General features: G+C 39.0%; 1 protein-coding gene across 1 annotated transcript in view; it reads left to right on the forward strand.

The window, feature by feature from the left end:
• LOC140227782 (xanthine dehydrogenase/oxidase-like) overlaps window positions 1–21,068 on the forward strand; it is an 86,323-nt gene extending 65,255 nt beyond the window's left edge. Inside the window, exons 17-32 of the mRNA XM_072308180.1 lie at window positions 4,478–4,529; window positions 4,878–5,001; window positions 5,797–5,919; window positions 8,115–8,336; window positions 8,670–8,800; window positions 9,776–9,950; window positions 11,348–11,539; window positions 13,100–13,248; window positions 14,408–14,492; window positions 15,031–15,126; window positions 16,193–16,321; window positions 16,598–16,672; window positions 18,609–18,661; window positions 18,815–18,995; window positions 20,381–20,572; window positions 20,901–21,068. Of these exons, the coding sequence (XP_072164281.1) occupies window positions 4,478–4,529; window positions 4,878–5,001; window positions 5,797–5,919; window positions 8,115–8,336; window positions 8,670–8,800; window positions 9,776–9,950; window positions 11,348–11,539; window positions 13,100–13,248; window positions 14,408–14,492; window positions 15,031–15,126; window positions 16,193–16,321; window positions 16,598–16,672; window positions 18,609–18,661; window positions 18,815–18,995; window positions 20,381–20,572; window positions 20,901–21,068 (2,147 nt within the window). The remainder of the gene's footprint in view (window positions 1–4,477; window positions 4,530–4,877; window positions 5,002–5,796; window positions 5,920–8,114; window positions 8,337–8,669; window positions 8,801–9,775; window positions 9,951–11,347; window positions 11,540–13,099; window positions 13,249–14,407; window positions 14,493–15,030; window positions 15,127–16,192; window positions 16,322–16,597; window positions 16,673–18,608; window positions 18,662–18,814; window positions 18,996–20,380; window positions 20,573–20,900) is intronic.
• Window positions 21,069–24,966: the final 3,898 nt, after the last annotated feature.

Here is a 24,966-nt window from a genome sequence, read left to right on the forward strand (position 1 = left end):
CATCGTTTCCTGGGACATTACCGCGAATGTGTACGTATTGACTACAGATAATATACCTGGGAGTGTCCTAGGAATCAAAAGGGAAGGACGCAGAATGTTGATCGTAGTAGGACAGTGCATCGAGGGTCACACCAGGAAAGGTATAGTCGTGGACTAGGACAATCAGGTTGACTGTCCAGCAACCGTTTGGATAATTGAGTTTTGTCATATGCCTGCTAGTCATCACTTCTGGGTTTTCTATACCTCCTCCTCCTCCTCCTCTTTCTCCTTGCCAGACTCGGACGAATCTGACATCGAGGCCTCCGTCACATCCACGGAATTGCCTCATCCGGAGTCAATTTTGCTGGTTTCTGCCCCTCGGTAGGGAATGCAAATGTAGACTGCAATTAGGATGATTTAAAAAAAAAATGTAACAATGAAACAGATAAAAAAGAAGAAAAAAAGAAGATAGGACCCCGATAAGATGTGGAACGCAACTTTAGTGGATCCGCATTCATTCTTTTTGAAAGATTCCGTTCACTGTCTTTATCATTCTTAAACTCTTTCACGCTTCCGCAACTTTGGGAGTGGGCAAAATTTCTGTCCGCGTCCTGAAAGCCTCCGCGATGTGGGCAGATTCAGACATGCGGTAATCATCCGGAATGTTTTAGGAAATCGCAGACCTCATGGGGATCTGTATAAGAAATAGCGCAATGCCGCTGCGAACATTCACGGTAGAGATAGGAAGAGCTAAAGGTTGCAACGCGTCGGGTTTTGTCGGAAAAGAGAGTCAAGGATCTCATCCGACAGCTATCTTGTTCTTGTTCTTCTTCTTCTTATTATTATTATTATCATTTATTCGGCTTTCAATCACAAATATATTACATTTTTCGAAATCAGAACATACAATGGAGTGGTAAGGGTGCACCAGGTTGGGCAGCCGAGGTCTGGAAAGAGCCAACTAAATGACTTGGGCCCTCAGGCCATCCTCCCCAACCCACCTGGTGCACCCAAAACAGTCAGTTTACAATATAAAACATACAAATTTCATTAAGAGGCATACATAAAAAAAAAACAACAACACAAAAACAAGACAACTGTTTCTTTGTAAGTGTCAGTTAAAGATATGTGTAACTACCAATCTTCCTTACTCCATTCAAATATCAGAGGTCATTTTCTACATAAGAAAACTAACTACTGTCAGTATCGACATCAAAACCTGACTCACTTAAAAATACATGCAGTTAATACACAATGTGTAAATTTAAAGTTTCCATGTAACCCATATTCCCTTGCAGCATTTCATTTTAACTTCATATATATTTACAATTAACAAAACAGAACTGCAAAGAGAGAGAGAAAGAGAGCGAGAGAGAGCGAGAGAGAGAGAAAAAAAAATTGTAATGGACTGGTGAAGGTAAACATACCCCAGGGCCCAAGGCCAATATCGCAGACGCCTCGATGCCTGATTCATCCGAGGCTGGTAGCAGTGCCGAGGAGGAGGAGGAGGAGGAGGAGGAGGAGGAGAAGCCTGATATGGCGGCACTGGCGTAGCCGGGGGGGGGGGGGGGGGGCGATGGGGGCGGTCGCCCCCCCCCCTAAGATTTGGACCGGGGATTTGGGAGGCGGAAAAAAAAATGCGTGTATACAGTATGCATGCACATGAAGCGGGTCTCCTTTGCAACCGTTCATCAAATGAGATCATATTTTTTTAATATTTCACTCAAAGTGTGCACCAGATCGTTGAATTTCAATTCAAAATATGCAAAATCTCTCGTGCTTGGGAGGGGGATACCCCCTCCCAAACCCTCCCCCTCTCTGCCTCTTTCCCTAGCTAAGTACACTTTTTAGATTTACAAAAAAATTATGAATAATTCTGAGTGCACAAGACTTATCACTTATATTCCGAAAACTCAAAGTTCCCTCATGGACAAGGGGAATTTCCCCTTTTAGTCGACCCTTTCCTCTCTCAGTCCCCCCCCCCATCATTTTTTTTAATGATTTCCCAAATATTTCATCAAATATGCGTATACGAGATATCTCAATTTCAACCTTAAAAAGGCAAAAGCTCCATCGTACGGGAAGGGTGGAGATAACACTCGCCCACGCCTTCTCCCTGCTCGCCCGCCCCCCCCCCCCCATTCATAGAAATAGACTGTGGCTACACTTTGAACATAAACAGTTTTCCAAATATGACACAAAATGTGTGCACCACGACGTTTAACTGCAATCAGAAAATTATACAGAATCTCCTTCCACAGACTTGCTACACTTCTCTTCCAGATATTCCAACAAAAGTGAGCGCCAGATTGTTGAATTTCAGTTCTAAAAGCTTAAAACTGAAAAAAAAGAGGCTCCCTTGAATATGGGAGAGGTACCGTGCCACCCTTCCATTGCTTGTTACCCACTATCTAGACTTAGTACATTTTTGGGTATGACAATTTCCGAATTTTCCACAAAAAAGTGTGCTCCAGATCGCTTTATTTCAATTCTAAAAACGCAAAAGCTCTACGAGCGGGAGGGGGAATCCCCCTTCCTCTAAAATCTACCTCACTAGACTTTGTACATGTACATACACACAGATGAGGCACATTCGGAATAAGAGCTAAATTCCGTGATTTTAACACTTCGGTGAAAAAGTATTGCACCAAAAATTTGCACCAGATCACTGAATTTCAGGTCTGAAAATATAAAATCACCTTCGTGTGGGAGGGGATATGCCCCTATCTACACCCTCGTCTTCATGCTTTTTCTGTTTGATTGCTGAACAGACAGCGTTCATGATATTCAGTGTAAGAATTAATACAAGAAGATAATTATTTAAATGACACCATTTTATAGGCAAATTGTTCAATAATAATCTACACTAAAATAGTACTGCAACCTTAAACAAGTGGGACTGTTTCAACTCGTTAAAACGCGCAAAAACATGCATCAAATTGCACCATTTGCAACATCAAAATGCAAAAAGTTCTCACCGTGGCAGGGGGGACACCCCCCTCCCACACCCTCCCCTCTCCCCTCGCTCGCTCCGCTCGCTCGGGTTCAGTCTCGTTCATGATATTCCGTGAAAAGAATTAATACCAAAAGTGTATTTAAGATTATACCATTTTATAGGCAAATTGTTCAATAATAATCTACACTAAAATAATACTGCAACCTTAAACAAGTGGGACTGTTTCAATTCGTTAAAACACGCAAAAACATGCATCAAATTGCACCATTTGCAACATCAAAATGTAAAAAGTTCTCACCGTGGGAGGGGGGACACCCCCCTCCCACACCCTCCCCTCCCCCGTCGCTCGCTCCGCTCGCTCCGCTCGCTCCGCTCGCTCGGGTTCAGTCTTGTTCATGATATTCAGTGAAAAGAATTGATACAAGAAGTTTATCTAAATTAGACCATTTTATAGGCAAATTGTTCAATAATAATCTACATCAAAATATACTGCTATCTTAAACAAGTTGGACTGTTTCACGTCGATAAAACGCGCAAAAACGTGCGTCAAATTGCACCATTTACAACATCAAAATGCAAAAAGTTCTTACCGTGGGAGGGGGGACACCCCCCTCCCACACCCTCCCCCCCCCCCTCGCTCGCTCCGCTCGCTCGGGCTCGGTCGCTTCGCTCCCTCGCAGACTAGCCGCCCCCCCCTAATATCAAATCCTGGCTACGCCGTTGTATGGCGGCAAGCAGGCACTATTATTTTTATGAGAAAAAAAAGTTGGCGCGGCTTTGTAACTTTGCATTTTTCCTCATTGTCCGCGTATGTAAATAATGATTTCCCACTCCTGGCGTCACCTTGTGTTCGTGCTGTCCTGCATGGTACGATCAGCATTTTCCATATCATTTCGCACCATTCCCAATTGATTCCTACTACACCCTCAGGTATGTCTGTAGTCAATAAGCACAGATTCATAGTAACGTCCCAGGAAACTATGATTCACACAGTTTGGGTTTTTTCGCATCTGATTCGGAAAGAATGCCGACATGACATGATTTTCTTCAGCAAACTCTCCTAATCTTGCTGGGGCTTTAGTGGACGCCAGCCCTAAACAACCGCGGGATGAATCCCTTTTAAAAGGGGCGTATCTGTGTAAGCCAATATTGCACATGTTCCTCGTACCCGTAAGAGATAGCAAACAGACTTCACATATGGCAGGAATAACATATGTTGCGATTTCCCTCTATTCATGTCATAATCAACCCCTATATTTCTCCGTATTTATTGAACTGGTACACAATCCAAAACTACTTTTCCATCCGACATTTTTACCTACCGAAGCATGAAAATATTCACTGATGTAGTCTCATCACATATACACGGTTAGCAGCCTAAAAAGGAAGAAAAAGAATGATCAAGACGTGAATTCCTTTTCTTAAGTGATTGATCGAATTTACTCCATCTTGCTTTAAAAGCCCCTGTGAAAATTATAAACTAATATACAATATTGATGTAGTCAGCCACTGTTAAGGTTCACTTTTACAATATTCTTTCAGGTGAACTATCTGCTGCCCCTGTGCTCAGCATCAGACCACATGCCAAACTTGTGTAAGTATAGAGTGTAAATATACATCATTTTAAAGAAAGATTTGTCCTGCAACAGAAATGTAACCGCCTATAGTAACAAAAGGGTTATTAGTAATGATGTTATACAGGAAGTTTCCACAGAAAAAGCAGGAGAATCAGAACAATTGCTACGGCCGAACACTGTACTGCCAATATTTGATGGTGTCCAAGTGATCTATAGGTGTGTGCAGCGTTATGACCCTGGATGTTAGGCTTATGTTTTCCTCCTTGTTGATGATTTGTTTAGCAGTGGTGGTTGTTTGTTTCTTTTGCCCTTTGATATTGTTTTCACTGTACTACTTTATGATGAATGTGTTGCTTGACCGCTAGGTCTGTGGACCCCGCTCGTGCTTTGGCTCTTCCTGGAGTGGTAGACTTCATATCTCACAAAGACGTACCAGCCTCTAATTGTCAGATCCTAGATCCTCTGGAAGAATGTTTCGTGTCTTCAGAGGTGTGTATCTACAGGTTTTGGGGACGAGGTTTTCGTTTTTATGAAAATGTTTAATGAAGACCATGTACCTTTTAAGCGAGTTAGAGTTGAAATATGCATCAACATAATTATGTGATAAGAAAAAAAAATGACGAATATTAGAAATGCATATATGCAAGCAAACAAAATATGCAAATAATACATGCATTTATTTATCGATTATTGCGCATTTCGTAGTAATGCTGGAAAAAAAATGCGAAACTAAAAATGTAGTTTTATCCCTCAGTATAAAACCACTACAGTGACAAATACTGTTTAAATGTTTCCAGGTAAGAAAGAACTACCGGTAAAATGTTTGTGGATGTAATAGAATGCACTGAGCTTAGCTTCTCCTCGCCTGTAAGATTATAGCGGCAGTGAAGACATGCAGATATTGGTGGTGGCATTTAAATATACTATTTTAACTGATAGCTAATGTTTAATGCAAATTGAAATTCAATCTTTGACATATATCTTTCCCTCTGGCATTACTCCTGACAAGTTTACTGGGGACGTTCAACGTATTGCATTTTAACAGACCTTGATGCATGCTACCCAGTTTTATATTTCTTTGATAACAATATGATTGCCAAAAAGACTTAAAGAAATAAGAAACTTTGATAACTTAACAAAGTATTACGAAAAGAATACTGAATGTCGAGTAAGCACAAAGATGTCGGAAGTATTTTACCTCAGTGTCACGCAGTGATTCCTGAAGACATTTCATCTCTTTATTGCAGGAGTCTTACAGTATTGTTTATTTGTTGTCAATTGCAGGTTCATGCAATGGGGCAAACTATAGGACTAGTGATAGCTCGGGATCGTCACACCGCCCTGAAGGCAGCTACCTTAGTACAAGTCGAATACCAAGAGCTGGATCAAGTTATTACGACCCTTGAGGTGATATTTGTGTGTCTCTTTGTTCATGGAAAATCATTTCATCTAAAAGAATGTGCGAATGAGAGCCCTTATATAGGTATACACCTCGGTAATGATTCACACTTCCAATAATGCACTAAACTTCATCTCGCGAAGTGTTACAAAATTAGTGCCAATAAATACCATAAAGAGAATTAAGACAACCCAGCTTGTATCAATTTCTCACTGTGCCACTCTGTTCTGGGGTATTTCGACCTATACATCGGATTTTAGCTGGTAGACATAAACAAAACACGTTCGTAAAAGTCATCAACGTGTATGTAAACGCTCCATTTCACTCAGGGCCATCTAATGCTCATCCTGATCCCCGAAATATCAAAACTGCGGCGTTCCTATGAGTTCCGATGAAATCTGAGCCGACAAGCGGAATTAGGGGGTCCTGATTTTTAGCAAATCCTACAAAGATCTGACGTTGATCGGAATAATCGGATCGAGGACTGATAACCACCGGATACCGGTAATCTGATACTGAACCAACACTTTCGACAATCGTAGGACACCAGTGCGACTAATCGGTCAGTAATCGCATAGTTATCAGACTCAGACCAGACACTGGGCTGATTTGCGCCAAACTCGGAAGCAGGTCAAACGGACTCTCCCAAACAGTACGCCTCCTGAGGATAGTTTAAGTGAATGTATCTCTGAAGTCTTTAGGTAAGAAGGAAGTTAAAACAATTCAAAACAACAATGCTTGTACCATAAACATTTGAGCATTTAATCAAAGTGGAGAACGGCGCTATAGAAATTGTATGTATTATTATTATTATTATTATTATTATTACTTCTTGTTTTAGTTCCGAAAACTCAACTGTAATTCCCAATTATGAGTTATCCCTGGGTCTCAACACTAGCACGAGGGGTGACGGGGACCAGAGTATCCTCTGTCGTTGAATCCTCAGGAACCGTATATAGGCGTAAAATTGCATAAATACGATATAGTCCACTGGCATTTTAGGTTTATAGGGGCACAGTATGGTCTGCTGGCACTTAAAGAAGAATAAATTGAAATGTACGCATGAATTAAGTACTATAGTACATGCAGCAACATTAGTAGAACACGTTAGTGAAATAATTTTGAGAAAAGAAAAACGGTCAATTCGTTGAAAAGTTGTGAATCCTACAGTTTCGGTGGTGCCATCGCAGGATGAGAGGTCTACAAAATGAGAATGGAAAAGGACGTCAGGAAAATATAGGAAAAAATATAACATAGTTGTTTCACTTTTCCGGTAACTAACAATATAACTTTAGGCGGGGGGATTTTCTCTTACCATCAGTGCCAAGTCGAGGGAATGTGAACTTTTCACTGAATAAAAGTTCAATTTTGTGGAATTCGTTTTCGTCTTCTATACGTGACTTTACAAATGGTGTAGTCCTCTTGTCCAGCAGCTACATTCACTCAATCCACATTTTTATTTACTGAAGTTGTCATTCCACTTTAATACGCAAAAGGGTACTTAGTCGTCGACTCCCAATCTTCACAATCAGGATGTAGCTAAGGGTTATTGTCTGTCAAGGAGCCCGTGTTGGCTGACCGTCGGATCACCCTCCTTTTATAGACCGTTGGCCATCGGATGTCACCAGGTCTATACGATGAGTGTACGATGAGTGTCAGGTGACTGTTGAGTTGATGAGGTATGTACCCTTAAATATTGCGACGGATAGTAAACGGACAGTGCAGAATATCGTTAACCCTCCGATGAGTGACGTATCTGTGCTGGGCGGCTCTCGAACACGTCGGGCAGATAGCAGATTGGAATCAGATAATCATCAGGCACAGATTGTTGCCGGACGTCGGCCAGGCACGCCCGATATAGCTAAGCAATACAAATCTAACACACAACAGACTGACTCGACACTCATCCGACACTAATTCGACTTGCGATCGGGAAAGGCATCCGATGACGAACTAAGTTCTGAGCTTAGTTCCTTCACTTGACGATCTCGCCTCAACGGATATGTCTGACACTGACTTGATAGTCGCCCAACACAAGCCGTATTTATCGGGCTGTTATCCGATACGCTTTGGTCAGTGGGCGGAAGCAACAAACCTTGCTTCCGATGAGTGAGCGATGAGAAAAAAATATCTTTTTAATGGGGGTATTACGGGATGTGAACCATGAAATACTGCTGGTAACTAGGTTCTTTCATTATTTCAGGACGCCATCAAATTCAAATCGTACCTGACGGCAGAACCCAGGGTATTAACGAGGGGAGACCTCGACGCCGGAATGCAAAATGCCTCTAGTATACTCGAAGGTGAGTTCCATATCGGAGGCCAGGACCACGTTTATATGGAGCCCCGAGTGTGCATCGCAAAGCCTATGGAGCGCGATGGAATGGATATCACGGCCACGTCACAGAATTTGCACCACGTGCAGGTATGTTTACCTTATACGGTAAATATAATCGGAGCTACATGCTTGCTGCTTGTCGAGGTTCTCAATACGCGATACCTCTGTTACTGATCGGATTACTATCGAATTAAAGGTCTATAATTTCTCATTAACGTTCTACAAGCGTTTTTTCTTTTTTTGATAAATCTCGAATAGTTAACATCAACTTTCAAACGGGATTTTCATTTTGTGACATGAATATTTTTCTCGGACCATGTATTATCAACATTCTAACCTAAATTCATTGCAGCTTACTTCATTGATTGATTATGAAGTTCATACCACGAATGCCAACAAATTCATTCATTTTGTTTGCAGATGAATGTAGCCCATTGTCTTGGGGTACCAGAAAGTCGAGTCGTATGTCGCACCCCCAGACTTGGTGGAGGATTTGGAGGGAAGGACCACAGAATACAGTATGCCCTCGTGACTGCAGTTGCTGCGCAGAAGTACATAATTTACTTATCTTATGAATAGAGCATTTTCAACTAAATCGTGAATGTTTCATCGATGGCTTAGTTATTGATGAAGAATGCTTGTATTCTTTCGTGATTTACGTCCAAGATTTTCCAAACATGGACCAACATAGTTCATAATCTCTGTGTCGGTTTTCATCGAAGAAAAGAAGGTGCGATGTATCTAAAGTTAAAAGGCAGAGCATGTAAGTGACAACCTGCCGATAGCGCTTATTTGGCGCGTGTTTTGTCCTAGCTGGAAATGGGATACAACGCATCCCACTGGAAGTTATTTCCGTTTTTGGATTTCCTCAACGTTTGCACTGTCATTGATCAGGGTCGTCAATCTGATTGGCAACCACTGTTGATATTTTCCATTATTGTTAATACGTAGTGTCAAAGTTTTGAGTGTAGATAGAGCGTTAAGTGGCACTGATATCAGTTGAGATTTGTGTAAATGATGTGTTGAGAACTAGTTGATATATACCAAATCCGGGATCTTTGTGGCGCCGTCTATACGTGGTCATGTGATTACCAATGTTGGCACAGTATAGTCAGCCGATGTTTAATGGAACCAAATGCTTGAGACTTGGGGCGTCCTTGTTTTGAAAGGACGTGTCTGTAGATGGCATACGGTATCAGAACCCGAACCGCCTTTAAAACTATATCTCTCTTTTGTTTATGCCAGTATGGTATGTCAACAGACCCTATCGCGTCCAGATACACGATACAGCGTCATGATGCTTAACGTTATAATCATTAATTAAACAATTGAATTAAAAGAAAATAATCTTTCGTAAATCGTGCAGTATCTTGGCACCTCTTCTATGTCTTATTGATCATTTCAATGACAACTTGAATGAGAGGCAATGCCATGAGCTGTGAAGAGTTTGTACGCAAAGGCTCCACCCTGACATAATATCATGATACAATCTTCAATTTGCTTTCTTTAAATTTATGTGGTACAAGAACTGGCAAACCAGTGAGGCTGTGTCTGGAGCGTAAAGACGACACGCTGATGAAAGGATTCCGAACTCCGTTCCTGGCTAAATATCGAGCTGGATTCACCACAAATGGTCGCATCACTGCACTGGACCTCGAACTATTTGCTGACTGTGGGTGGAGCTTGGATCTGTCAGACTGTGTAATGTTATTGTTTTATTTGATATCATCGTCATTTGTTTACGCATATATAGGACAGACAGATGATACGAGAGGACTGTGACGTGGTGACGTGATATTGCAAGCCCGTGCATTCATCGGGTCTCTTACATTGTCCACTGAAGCAATGAATACGTGCAATGGAACAAAAGTTCCCAATTTAGGGCGCAAGAGAATAAGTAAGTGAAATCAAACGTGCTAAGACTGTTAGCAGACTTTGTTTTGCCTTAGCCTGAAGAATAGACCTGATGGCTAAAATAGAGCCTGTATAAGAGATCAGAGACTGGCATTTTGTGCTTTTGAAATGAATGATTATAAGCGTTAGGCAGTAACTTCACATCTTATTTTGATACACTGACACACTTCCCCAGAACTAATAGAATGCATTCTTTACATCTCATTCAGAGGAAAATCGGCACATTGAGGCCCAGGACTGAGGAAGCCGCCAACTATTTCTGCCTCCGAAAAAGACGTCTAAATTGAAGACATGAAAATTGTCAAGGTTAATTTCTGTTTTGGATGTGACATGAGAACTTCTTGACTATTGCTTCAAATGATCTGATAAAGCTATCCTGTATTATGCATTTGATTCAGCCTATATAGATACACGTGGTTTCCGTGATAGTCATGTTCTTTGTGTGTGTAATGTACTCACTTAACCCTAACTAGGCCGACACAATTGTGTACAATTTCAATGCAAACTGTGCTTCAAGCAAATTTCATAAAAGCATGATTATTTGGGGTTTTATTGATTGAAATCAATTAATAATATATTTTCTTGTTTGGAACAATGTCGCGGACAAATTTCGTAAAAAAAAAACAATGAAAAACAAAGTTGAAAAACAAAGAAATACCCTACATAAGAAATTCAAAAAACAATAAAATACTTGAGAAATTTTTTCTGATGGCACATTTTTTCCTCTTACATTTGCTAAGGACACTAAAAAGAATATTTACACAAAAAATGTGCCTGTTTTGAGCTTTGTTTAGTGATTTATACCAAATTGTCTGCGGATTTCATGCATCATTATGCATAAATTAGCATAATTCAGCATAAATGAAAATTTTTGAAAAATTAACTTCATGGTACTTTAGATTACATCATGGGCAATGTGTGTGCCAATTTTCGTCGCGATCGCGCTGTCGACAGCCGAGACCTGGGGGGGGGGGGGTCCTGGGAGCCCCCCCCCCCCCCCCACCGGCTCTATCATCTACGTAAATAGCCCGGCCTAGTTAGGGTTAAGTCTGTATAATAATGACCAAACGAAAGATAGTTGTTATGTTGGTCTTGATTCCGCACAACGGGAGTCTATCTTTTCTCTCTCTCTCTTCCTGTCTGTAAAAGAAGTAAAAGCTACTTTTTCTTGCACCCTTCTATAGATTCTAATGAACGCACTTGTACAGTTGGACAGCGTCTATTCTTTGGAAAATTTCCGTGTAACGGGGCGCCTATGCAAGACCAACAAACCATCCTCTACCGCGATGCGAGGTTTCGGTTTGCCGCAAGGACAGGCCTGTGTTGAACATGTCATTTCGGATATTGCGCTTGCGTGTGACATTTCGCCAAGAAAGGTAACCTTTACAGAGAGCAATCAGATTAGCTATCTTTTTAAAGTTCTGTAAAGACAGTAATTCCAGCTTGCGAATAATGTAAAATACTCAACTTACAAAATGTGCCAAGGCCAAGTGAGCTATTGCGATTAATAGTATTCATCGCTCGTCGCGCGTAAACTAAACTTTGTACATTTTCAGCCTCTTCTTGAAAACCTCAAGACGTATTTTCACCAAACATGGTAGGTACATTCCTAGGGTAATTTGATCTCAGTTTCTCTAAATGGGCACCATGTCCCTCTGGGAGGCCCCCAGAGGCCCCCAAAATTACGGAATCTTTTAAATTCTTCGTCTTCCATGGAGACCCAGGCATGATAGAGCTTTGTTAATGTTAGTGCTATGAGGGTAAAGTATATTGGTGATAGACGTTCTAAGTTTGTTCATGGCGTCTACGGGGGTGCCCCTTCTGGCCCAGAGGGAAGAAAACCGAATTGGGATCAATTTTCATCGTCTTCTTGAAAACGTCAGTCCAACTCTTCATCAAATTTAGCAAATATCATAGTTTGGATTATAGAATATTTGCACAAAATGGATACCATGCTCCACTTGGGGTCCCAAGGGGCCCCAAAACTCCCATGCAAACCAGAAAAATGGGGGGGGGGGGGAAATCTATGAAACCGAAAATTCTCTGTGAACAGAGTGAGTGTACTCTCAAGTGTGTTTGTGGCGGAAAAAGGGATGGCCCTTTTGAGCCCGAGACTAAACAGGAGACAAGTTTCACATTCTGATCTTCTTTTTTAAAACGCATGGTCATATTTTCCATAAAGTTAAACGGTATTATCGCCCTTGTGAGAGAATTAACAAATATACACTCTGTCCCCACCCCCTTGGTTTGCTATATTCTTCTTAGCCTGCAAGAATACATGTAATTTAGGATTTGTGATAATCGGATGAGCGCTAGAACCGCAGGATCTCTTCAATTGTTTTCTTTCATGTAAATGTATATACTTGCTCAAGAAATAGAACCCTTCGAGTGGGCTTCAATATTTAAGACTTAACTTTGAGGTAAGTAGAAAGGTTACAATGCCATGAAACATGGTTGTTTTATAGAACAAATACTTCAACACCCATTTTGGAAACGTTTAATAGTTGTATTGTTATCTGTATGTGGCTCTTCTAATTCTGATACACACAGTTCACGGATTGTATCAACATCAGATCAAAACATATACGTTATATTACACCTTACTATTTCTTCGTTGCCAGCAACGCATATAGCGGATTCAGTCGTCTTTTTTTCATTTTGATTACGTTCTAACCTCATTCTGTGATGAAATTGATACAGACTATGACGATGTTTCTACAGCCATGAGTTTAGAGCTCTTGTTAGAATATCAGGGAGTTCCACTGCGTGCAAGAATCACAAAGCGTCGTGGGGATTGTGCAAAAACCAGCTATACTGTTAGAATTCGCTTTCTTAGATCATGTACATTACAGTATGTTTGTTGAATTGTGACTCCTAAATCACAACGGGTGATCTATTCATGAGGCCAGTTACCATATTTCTTTTCTCACTGAAAGGCTCGTGAAATCAACTTCAAATGTGACGGAGAGGCTATGTACCCTGGAGAGAAAGGAGCCAACATGACCATCGTGAGGAAATGCTGGGACATGTGTTTACAAAACAGTAACTTTGTAAAGAAGGAAGAAGAAATACTTGCTTTCAACAGGTAATATGACATGTCTGTAAATAGCCAAAGCAGAATATCAGTACAATAAAGAAACCCCGCGAAAGCCATTTACGATTGACTGTGCAATGTGCAATGGACTGCACATGCATAAAGTGCAATGCAACTAATACGCATTTAAATTGACATACATAAAGCGATTGAGATCAATCCGTCATATTGGTCGAAGTTTCAATTATTACCATCAATTATTAAGTAAAAAAGTTATACAATGTTCTCATGTAACAGTCATAATGGTCACAACCACATCAGCAAGTTATAGAAAGAAAGAGGTGATGTCATTACCTAAGGATCTATATATCAGATAATTTCTTCACAAATCTTCATTAAATTTCATGCTTTGAAATGGAATCGGGGGAAAATAATTACAGCGTATCCTTAGTATCAAAAATTTGCAATGGGAGACTTTTGGGAAATGACATAATTGGCTCAATTTAATGTAAATGTCATTTTTTTTTTCATGAAATTGGAAAAAAATCTGAAACTTTAACATCTCATAGCTTTCTTATTTTCTAGTGAAAAGTCGACCATTCTCTTTGTCTGATGTCACCCCATTTAAAAAAAGTCAACTTGAAGACAAAGCGGAATTTCATTCCAAGTTTCTGACAGATGGAACTGTAAATGTACAACATTGTCACTGTTTTACTTCAGGGTTACTTACCCTGAAAATTGTGCAATATCTTAGACTACAGGAGGAGACATGCTAAGCAAGGAAGGTTAAAATTTCTATAGAAGAAGATCCTTGGTATACTGAAGTCGTTTCACGTGTTCAAACGCCGCAAAACTACGGATGATTTATATTCCAATAGCAAGATGTAATTATTTTGACATGTAAGATATTTTCAAATTAGTCCTGACTTAGAGAGGCATAAGAGTAAACTTCCATTTCTGTCATTCATTTTGTGGTCACCAGACAATGTAATGTACCGTATATATCTCGGTGACGGACATTATTTGTGTCTTCTGTTTACATTAAGAACTATATATTATTTTCATCTTATATCAATTATAATGAATTATGTAACATTGTTTGTCATTTCTTTACGGGCAATCCACCGTGATTTGAAAAGAGTAACTTGAACCTGTACACACGTATTTGCATTTCGTATATTTGTTGACATGGCGTGTGTTTCTTCCATAGAGAGAATCGTTGGAAGAAGCGAGGGATAGCAGTAGTTCCGACAAGGCAGGGCATCGGTTATTCGGAGTACATACCACTCAACCAAGTTAGTCTTTAACTATTCTGATCTTTTTTCTGTGTATACAGTTTTCTTTTCTTTTTCATCTCATCTGCGAGAGTTCGATAATATTTTGCGTAAAGAGAGCCTAATTAGTTTTATCTTGATTAGATCTGATACTCGCCATAGATATCTTTTACTTTCTTGGGCCTGTTTATTATAATGATTAATAGACCAGGGGGATTTCATAAGTAAAGTGAATACTTGGCAAATCTTCGAAAACACCTCGTAATATTACATCAGGTGTACGTGCTTCATCAGTTCCGAGCATGATAAAAAAAACCCACACTTTAACAGGTTTATAAGGAACCCAAAAGTGGAATTTTCCAGATTATTCAGTTTTAATATTCTTCGACTCATTAAAACGAGTGCATTCGCTGTTTATCTCTTAACATTACTTAAAAGCTGCTATGGTACGTACTTAAAGGAGAGTGCCAAATATTTCCTTAGACGTATTTAATGCAAAAGATAAGTACCATCTGTCGTATATGAAATTGATGTCCATCATCCCTTCCCCTAATCACAGGGAGCTGCATTGGTGCATATCTATACGGACGGTTCAGTCCTTGTCAACCACGGTGGAGTTGAGATGGGCCAAGGACTCAACACGAAATGTCTCCAGGTCAATACATAATGATTATTTGAATGGTGGTTTATAGAAATATTAATGTTGATTGTCTTGTCGTTAGTAAAGAGTGATGAAGTTCTTTAGAACCGATTAAAACAATCTGAGACGGACAAAACTCGATGAGGACCTGGAAATAATTGTGAAGACCACAACATACCTGTCGGCCTCAGGTGGCCGCAACAGCGATTGCATTGCAATTAGTCAATGTGAAATCGAAAATCAGATTAAAGTCGAAATTCCTCGAATTTTTACGAAGCTACCGATTTTCTCTAACGTGAAGAATATGCTTTAAACACATGGCGTAATCTTTATACACTTTGAAAATAATGACATTTTATTCACAAATAAAGGGCACGCAACTACGTATTCATGAAACATATTCTCTCATTATTGTTCCTTTCCGCTCAAACATTTATGTGTTTATTCGTTGCGCTCATAAAATGAAAAGAAAAAGGACAGTGGAAAAGTCCTCAATGCGACATGCCATTTTATAAATTTAATATTGAGAGAGAAAAATCAAACAGAACAATGAGCTTCATCAAGATTTTCTTTTTTTTCAAACAGAGATGTTGTTACCAGTCACATTGGCAAATAACACCAGGTGATGATGTCATCTCGTCACTCATCACCAGTCTAAATTTCACTAAATGCAAAGGTAGATATTGAGGGGAGGTTGTTATTGCTACATTATCAACCACGCCAAACTCGTGATGAACTCTGTTTTGCCTTACTAAGCTATGAAAGAGGATTCGTGAGGTTGTGACCGATGTCACTGTTTCTGAAAGAAAATAATGTGAAACTTTCGCGTTCTTTTGTTTTAATCCGACTTTAGTAACACAACTATGCCGTCTATTTGATTCGACACTTTTTGTCAAGGTTAATGTAAATGTGGAATGGAGAAGTGAGGAGGCATAAATATGATGAGAACAAAAGGATGATCTGTAAGTGAAGACACAATGCTCTCTTTATTTCTTTATTTTCATCTTCTTATCTATCGATTTAATGAATTGTCATCTCTTTGTGTGATCTCTTTATTTGAATTTTGGCTGATAACTCACAGATTGCCAGTGGGACATTAGGCATACCGGCCAGCAAGATAAACATTATCGATGCATCAACTGACCGTACACCAAATACTACCCCCACCTCAGCAAGTACCGGGACCCAGTTATTCGGAAGCGCTGTTAAGGTCGTACATCGTTATATTATATATATATATATATATTTTTTTTTTTTTTTTTGGGGGGGGGGGAGGCTTAAGAAACGTAATGTTAGGGCAACAAGATCATGGTTCGTATAACTACATAATCATTATGACACATAATGGATTAAATCGATTAGGCCAAGCGCAAACATATTGCATGTAACACTTCACACTCATTATGTAGGCCTGTATGCATGTATCAAGGACGTACAAATAAAGGCGAAAGAGGAAAACAGTTATTTGTTATTCACTTCATTTCAGATCGCATGTGATAAGTTACTCAAGAGACTACAGCCGTTCAAAGAGATCAATGCTAATGGAACTTGGGAAGAATGGGTAAGCTACGAAGACCTCTATCTTCTTTAATGTGGACTCTACCGTGATTTTGCATTTCACCTATAACTGAATAACCGTCATCGGGTGTTGGTAGAAAATAAGATATCATTGTGGCTTTGCTTGGCAACTGATGGTATGTAATGGGTTTTGTATTGGCTTATACGGATTTTTATCGCAATTTCAGTTATTTGTATAAGTCTGCTATCCGAAAGAAAACAGGAGAAATCCATGGGGTCTGTCCTGTAGCAACTCATCGCTTCTTTCATATGCAATCTAATGTACAGGTTAATACTGCAGTAGTACCTGGATATAGCTACTACTAATAGTCAACGAATCAAATGTCCGGTGGATACCTGAGCTGATCTCAGACCACGAATTTATCTCATAAACAGCCATAGGAAATCCTTACTAGTATGTGCAAGATAATTATATTTCGCACGCACGCACGCACACACACACACACACACACACATATATATATATGTATAAATCTTTGAGTGGTTCATTGTTGCTATGATATGCGTTGGTATCAAGGCTATAATTATGCGATATTTGATGCGAATAAACCGATTAAAAGGTGCTACACACCGTATTCTGACAAAGATGCAACAGGAAGTAAGGGGTCCAGTAATGCGTACATATTTCTTTTTTTTTTTCTATCATGGGTGAACATGACATGTCTTCATGTACATTTTGAGCACACAGTCATGTAATCCGACATCACAAAACCTAATTAGGCATACTATCTGTATTGAAAAAAACAACAACAAAAAAACAAAACTATTTCAAAGCTGGAGTCAAATTGTATCACCGAAAATAGTCTAAATCTGCTGTGATGGCGTATCATGTTGTAAGGCTTAATTTAGCTAGAAATTCTGTGGAATAATGAAAGATTTTTTTCAATAATTTTGATCGTGCGCCAGATTCATGCTTGGGCTAGTGCAAAGTGCATCGTAAAAACTCCCAGCCATCCTATTTAGCAGCGTTTTATCATGGTTTGTGTAAAATATCAACTCAATCTTACAAAGCGCTATTAATAAACCCATAACCTAATAATCATCTGAAAACAAAATTTTGAGAAAACACAGGAAATAAAAAGATTTCACAACTCGGGCCCACTTGGGCCCACTGCACACAGAGTATGTTGAAAATATGTGTTTGCGGAACTACAGACAGGTTAGAAGCTGTGCATTGTCTTACCCCTGGATGGCAGCAGATCAAAAGTGAGTTAGTCTGATAGCTCAGATCCTGCTTTGCGATTTGATACCCTATGTAATGGAGTTGAATGAATAATAATTATTTAATTATTCTAGAGCTTTTTGAATGCCTTGTTATTCTTCTTGTTTAAGTTGATTTTGGAGTCGAGAAACAATAAGAAATACAAATTTTTGATTAACTTTTGTATCACATGTACTTTGAATTTTGAAATGATTTTTTTTTTTTTTGGACAGATCTATCAATATATAGTTGATGGATTGATTTCTAGTAAAATCTCGAATTTTATATTTTGATAAAAGTAATATCTGTGGCACCAAACTTAAGTCACCTTAACCTTCCTTTAAGGTTTATTTTGATGAAACCTCTGTTTATAGTTTATTTGATTTCACTGTATTTATTGTTGTGGTAACACTCAGACTAAAAAATACGGTGCTCGAACAGACTTCATTGTCGCTTTGGCAGCAAGTAAAAGAACTGCTAATTTTGATCAAACTACGTCGTTATGAGTATACAGTTATAATACAGCCACTGACCCAGTGGCGTATAGCAGGTCCTTGTTCGTGGAGCGGGGGTTGAGGAGGTAGACGGTTGAATGGTATGCAGCACTATTTGATACAGTTCTTGTTTTTCTTAAGATGCCCTATCTCATCTTTTTTTCCAAATCCAATGTTGCACATTATGCAAATATCATATATCTAATATTGTTATCTAATTACAGGTGTTTGCTGCCTACTCTGCGAGAGTCAATCTATCAGCCACAGGATTTTACAAGTAGGTCACTTTTTTTTTTCAGCGATGACTTCGTATATTTGACAGTATTATGATGTACTTCATATTTTGATATGTTCATTTCATACTTTATTGCAAGAAAATGCTGCTGCTGCCAATCAATTCTTACTGCCGGCTACTTCATTTTCTCATCAGAGAGCCGGACATAACCTGGAGCTGGGACACGAAGTCAGGAAACCCATTCAACCATTACACCTATGGAGCAGCTGTCTCCGAAGTTGAGGTGGATGTCCTTACTGGAGAGCATTGTGTCCTCCGCACGGACATTGTCATGGAGATTGGAAGAAGCATCAATCCCGCCTTGGATATAGGACAGGTCGCTGACAATGATTTTGGTCTATCAGATAATTCATTTTAGCATGTCAACTTATTTTCCGTGTAATAAGCTTGACTTGCTCTTCCAGATATCTTAATGTGCTATATTTGTAGAGCCCTGAAAGTTATCATCTACCTGCCGAAATCAAAATAACTTGAAAGCTTAGTTAGTCATGTTAAATAAGGCACAATTAAAGTTGTTTTCATGTCACAACCACGAAAATCAAAGATGAAAGTCAGAAAGGTTTGTCATGAATATGCAAAAATTTATGCAAATAACATAGGGCCAATGCACGCGGAGCCCATGCCGTGGTGGAAGCTTCGAGAGTTTCGAGAGACGCACATGGTGCGTGTGGGAAATAAAGTCGATTTGACGATTCCTCATAAACTCCATCGTCATGACCGTGATGCAGCCTTGTTTTGTCTGAGTTTTGTCCGAAATGAAAGATGTGCAGAGTCATGGGGACTCCCTTCTTCTCCCCCGAGGTTTATACGGGTGTTACCAATATCCAGATAAATAGTTGTCTTGAATTGGTAAATTTTGCAGAAGAAGCTGGAAAACTGTGCGGATTCTCATCTGCCGCTTTTTCCTACAATAACAAATAATACAACAACTAAGTTACTATAAGGTGGAACAGGCATGTGGTACGTTGATACGTATTGCTTAACTACTTTTCTGTGAAGGGCATGCAAATTTTTCGTAACATTAAAACTTACTTCTTTTACATGTCAAGCGTGCATGCGAGAATATTTGGTCCTTGTTTATAGAAATTGAACCTCCATAATGCTAGTGCATAACACCGTCTTCAAGCAACGACTGGTCAGGTGTAAGTGCGCATGTGCATGCGTGAATTATATCACATGACCATACTTTTAGGTCAGCTTTTGGTCAGCTTTCGTCAGTTTGACAAAACATTGTTTCTCCTTTAAAGAATTTGCCAGACTGATATTTGGAGCTTGAAGATTTTATTTTTTTTTTTAAAAATCATCTTAAGTCCATAATGCCACAGACAGCAATGGATATATTGTATTTCTATGTACATTATAATTACATATGCATGCATGTGTACGTGTGTAGTCGTAGTACACTGTATATCTCGATTAAAGATCTGGCGCAAGTCTCGGTAGCCATTGGAGAATTGAAATGCATACAATACAATCTTTGCCTGGCACAATGAGTCTAATAAAAAAAAAAATCACGAGCGAGAGAGGGGTGGGGACATCCATTCAATTAAAGAAATATTTAATCTCACTACAATAACTGACGATTCGAGGGTCGGCTAAGATTCCTGAAAAGGGAATAACGGTTGCCTTTGAACCCCATCAGGAGTACTTATGGTTTTTTTTTCTCTCTCTCTCTCTCTCTCGTCCTGACATGATTTAAAGATCGAAGGGGCATTCGTTCAAGGATATGGCTACTTCGTCATGGAACGTCTGAAGTTTTCTCCAGAAGGTGCCCTACTATCTCCTGCTCCAAATGCGTACAAGATCCCTCTGGCGTCAGACATTCCCGCCAAATTCAACGTGACCCTTCTGCGAGACACTGAAGAAAGGATCAACACCATCTACTCTAGTAAAGTAAGGTCAAATCCTACCATTTACCAGCCAGGCAATCATGTGTACCTGTTTGAAAATGTCACCACAAAATTTCTGTTGAATAATGTACTTTTTGGCCAGTTTTTCGTTGTTCTCAATTATCTTCCACCGACAGGTTGACTTGTGCACCATATACTAGTTAGTAGCCAATATTTTCATTAATGTTATTATCGTCATTATGGGGATATCATCGGTCTTAGGAAAGATTCTTTATATAAACAGTGTTCTCCGTTATAATATGAAAATTGCTTTCTTGTATATTGCTTCATGGTAGTTGCATTTATTGTAATTTCTTTTCTTGTTCCATCAGGCGATCGGGGAACCCCCACTCTTCCTAGCGATATCTGTCTTCTTCGCTATCAAGGAAGCCATACTCTCTGCCCGTTCCCACTTGGGTCTATCAGGACCATTTCGCTTTGATATACCAGCTGATGTCGAAGCAGTCCGAACGGCATACGGATTTGCGTTTGCACAGTAAAAAGCTAACACAGCGATGACAGTTACCGAGTGATAAGGGTTTCTGGGACTTGAGTGATGCCAAAAAACAACATTACGGAAGTATTTTGATCCAAAAAGGTTGGAATAATAATTGTGCATGAGGAATACTCTTCTACACGGCTTTGTGTATACAAGGCTGAATTCTTACCAGATGGTACTCGGTATTGCATGCTTGACGTATAAGATTTCAAGTACGCCCAACATATTCTTTTGATTGAGAGAAATAAAATGAGATATTATGATCTTCATTTGACACTCTTTCAATAAATGTGTCTTGTTCGCTCTTTGATACGAGGACCTCTTATCAGGTCCTGATGTGAATGTCTTCATGTCATTGCATCCCGTCTTGTGAGCCTTCATAGACCGTATTACGTATTTTGCACATATTTGCTGTACTCTATTCACAAATATTACATATTGTAGTTTAAGCTAAATGATCATAGCTATTGAAATGTTAAGTATGTATTCCCACCATTATCATGTTGCTCAGAACACTAATCGTTTTACGTATCGTATCGTGAGATATAACAAATCAAGTGATTATGGATGACTTCATTTTAAATAGTGTGTTGGACTTGTGTATTGATATTGCACATCGTATGTATTGTTGGTGAAGATGACTCTATGGGGTATACCATTTCTAGAATTTCTTCTGGTGGGCAATAACGTCGTGTTCACAATGGGATTGAATAGTTCTTGTACATACATATATCAAGAGGGTGGTGGAACTTCGTTGTAATTTGGGGCCACGAATGTTTATAACATGGGCTGGGCATTGTGTTGTTTTGAATTGAATGACCACTGTGAATGTAATCTGTTTAACATAGTGGGAGTTAACTATTTGGTTTATGGGGATAACTGTTGTTTGTAGAATCTTTTGTTTCAAGTTGTGGAGGGTTAGCTTTCTTGTTATTGATGTCAATAATACATTGTATCATGACAATAATATACATGTCGATGATAGATCGCTGACTGCTTATACTTGTGTACCAGGGAATATGTGGAATTGGGAATCATTCACAGAATAAACGTTAACGCAAGTAATGATTATCAACCTGGTTGTTACTCGACATGCAAGTGAGAATTAAGTCTTTGCAAATAAGATATCAGAATAGTGATATTTATAACAGAATTTGAAATGTTTGGAAAGACCAAGTTATTGATAGTGAAAGATCAAAGGTAGGATTGGAATCGTTCTGTGTAAAAATGAATGTCATTTCTCCCTGACAATTAACAGGTGATCAGTGTTTAACGGACTTGAGGTGTGATTGGTAAAGAATTCAAGCTTGTGACTGTCTTTTTTATGAAGTTTTGTCAGCAGACGATTTGTTGACAGGGATAGGATTTCTCTAGCGCGTGGTGTGCTGAGGAGGATCTGTTTATAAATATGATCACTGTCAATCCGTGCTGACAGGTTTTACAAGAATTTGACGACAAATTTACTGATATAAATTGTTAGTGCTTGGTATTTTGGTTAATATATGCAATAACAACTGACTTAACATCTTGTCGTGCTTGTGGTATCTATACAATTGCAGTTGTCGATTGTTGAAATCCTAAAATTAGGTTGTTCTTAATGGCAATGAAGAGGATAAATCTTTGCCGACCATATGTTATTTTTGATTGGTTGCGTAAGGATGGTATTGGGTGACACTATTGATCTAATGCATTTTGATATATTCATATAATTATATCATTCGAATATAAATTGGATAAGTGACATTCATTGGGATAAAACATACAAATCTGTTTTGTTGAGTGAGTTCTGCTGTTTGAAGTATTCGTAGCACCATTAACTTCTTTTGTTGCTTGATGGATAGATTGCTATGTTAGTTTTCATCTAAAAAAAATGCATGTATTGACATTAAAAGAGGGGAACATGTATTTATCACAATTTTGTGGGAGACGGGTGGAGATTCAATGTTGTCAATTGCATTCTTGACTGGGTAAGTTTTCCACAGGAAAATAAGATATTGAAGTTTTAGTGCAAGTGGGAAAGTTAACTCTGGGTGCGCACCATTTCATGGATTTGTTCTGGTTGTTCACATAGGGATTGAATAGCTGTTGTATATATAATATTATGTATATATATATATATATATATATATATATATATATATAGGTTTTCCCGTTCATTTTCAAACTTTTTTCATTCAGTTTAATGGACTTTTAGTTTAATTTTTTCCCGAAAAATCTGGAAAATGCCAGTCCTAGTTTCAAAATCGTCCTTTGTCAATCATTTCGAACAAAGTCCATTCAACTAAAAAGTCATTTGTCACACATTCTTGTCAGTTACATTTCAAATTCATCCGTTACACTCACTCGCTGCACACATAGCAGCAAAAGCAATTTCGTCTTTTAGTGATAGTTTTCGTCAAACTTTCCTTCCAGTCAATCTCATATCTTCTCTGTTGTGATTTCTTGGTCATTTCGTTCTTGTTTTGTTTTTTACCGTTGACTTTTTCATTACACATTTGGGAGTAACATACACCCACGTGTTATCTCTCTTTAATGAAGGGGTAGTCTGAAATTGGAGTTCAAGAAGTGCAGACATTGGATAGGTAGCTCTCATTCTACATTGTATTGCTGAATGGAAGTGATGTCATATACACGAGAAAAAATCTCCAGAATGTTTTGATGCCTGTGAGGACACTATGAACAGCTTAAAGGAAAAACGCTGCGCGGTATATCAAAACAGGTATGATTTATACAGAAGTTAGTAACTATTCCATCATTACAGTGAGGATGTAATGTGCAGATAAGACGATACATTCTCGTATATAATGATTTTCATAATTTGCGACAGTGAGGCTATAGTCCTATATCAATGAGACTAGATGGAATTTCTACACTCTACAAGTCACAATACTTTGTTAATGTTTTTTTTTTGGTAATCATTAAACAAGCTATTTTTGTTCTCTTTCTCATATCTGTTTGACTTTTCCGTGTATCTATTCACTGTAATTCTTTTTTCACCGTCCTCCATCAAAATCATTCGTCAAGTTGATATAGTTATTATATGAAATCGTTCCCATCTGACATTAAATCGACCTCGGATATTAAACAATGAAATAACTATGGATTTTGATACAATATTGACAACATATAAACGCATATGTCATGAGACTCGCGCCTCGGGGGTCTTTCTCAAGCTCCCACATTAAATTGGCAAGCTAACAAAAAATATATCATATTCATGTAATGCCTGCAGGATTTTTCTTGAAACTATAGCGTATATGCATGCATTACCCAATAGAGATTCCGTGGGAAAGTTTTTTTTTTTTTTTTTTTGGGGGGGGGGGACAAAAGGTTAAAGGTCAAGTGAAACACATTTGAGACATGTCATTTTAATATTTTGCTAATCATATGAAACTTTCATCACACATTGTCAAGACGTACCATAGACATAATTTGGAGAACCATGCACTATGGCGGAGACCGGCATACCAGTCGACATAGCGACATTTCTAGTTAAATTTACGTCTTTTTTTTAGTCAAATTAGAGTGTACAAAAATACAGTGAACTAATACTTGGCAGGCATTTCTGCCAATGTGATGAAATATGAAAATAGACACCATGCCCGCATAGAAGCTCCCAAAGCTAATCCCCGCCACCAAGTTTGCAATGTTCTCAGGTATTTAAGAGTCTGCAAGAATGCGTGGAAGGTGAACTTGCGTTACCTGGGTGAGCGCGAGACCCTTTCCTCCCCCCCCCCCCCAGTCTGTGTTTCGTCTCCTAGTCCTTTTTAATTTGTACATGTCTTGGGTTGTTGTTTTTTTCCTTTTCAGCTCACCTGAAATGGGGAGCCAAGATTTGACAGGTCACGTGAGCTATTGCGACCATTCATCTTCTGGCGTCCGTCGTGCTTGAACATTTT

This window comes from Diadema setosum, chromosome 4, assembly GCF_964275005.1.
Source record: "Diadema setosum chromosome 4, eeDiaSeto1, whole genome shotgun sequence".
NCBI lineage: Eukaryota > Metazoa > Echinodermata > Echinoidea > Diadematoida > Diadematidae > Diadema > Diadema setosum.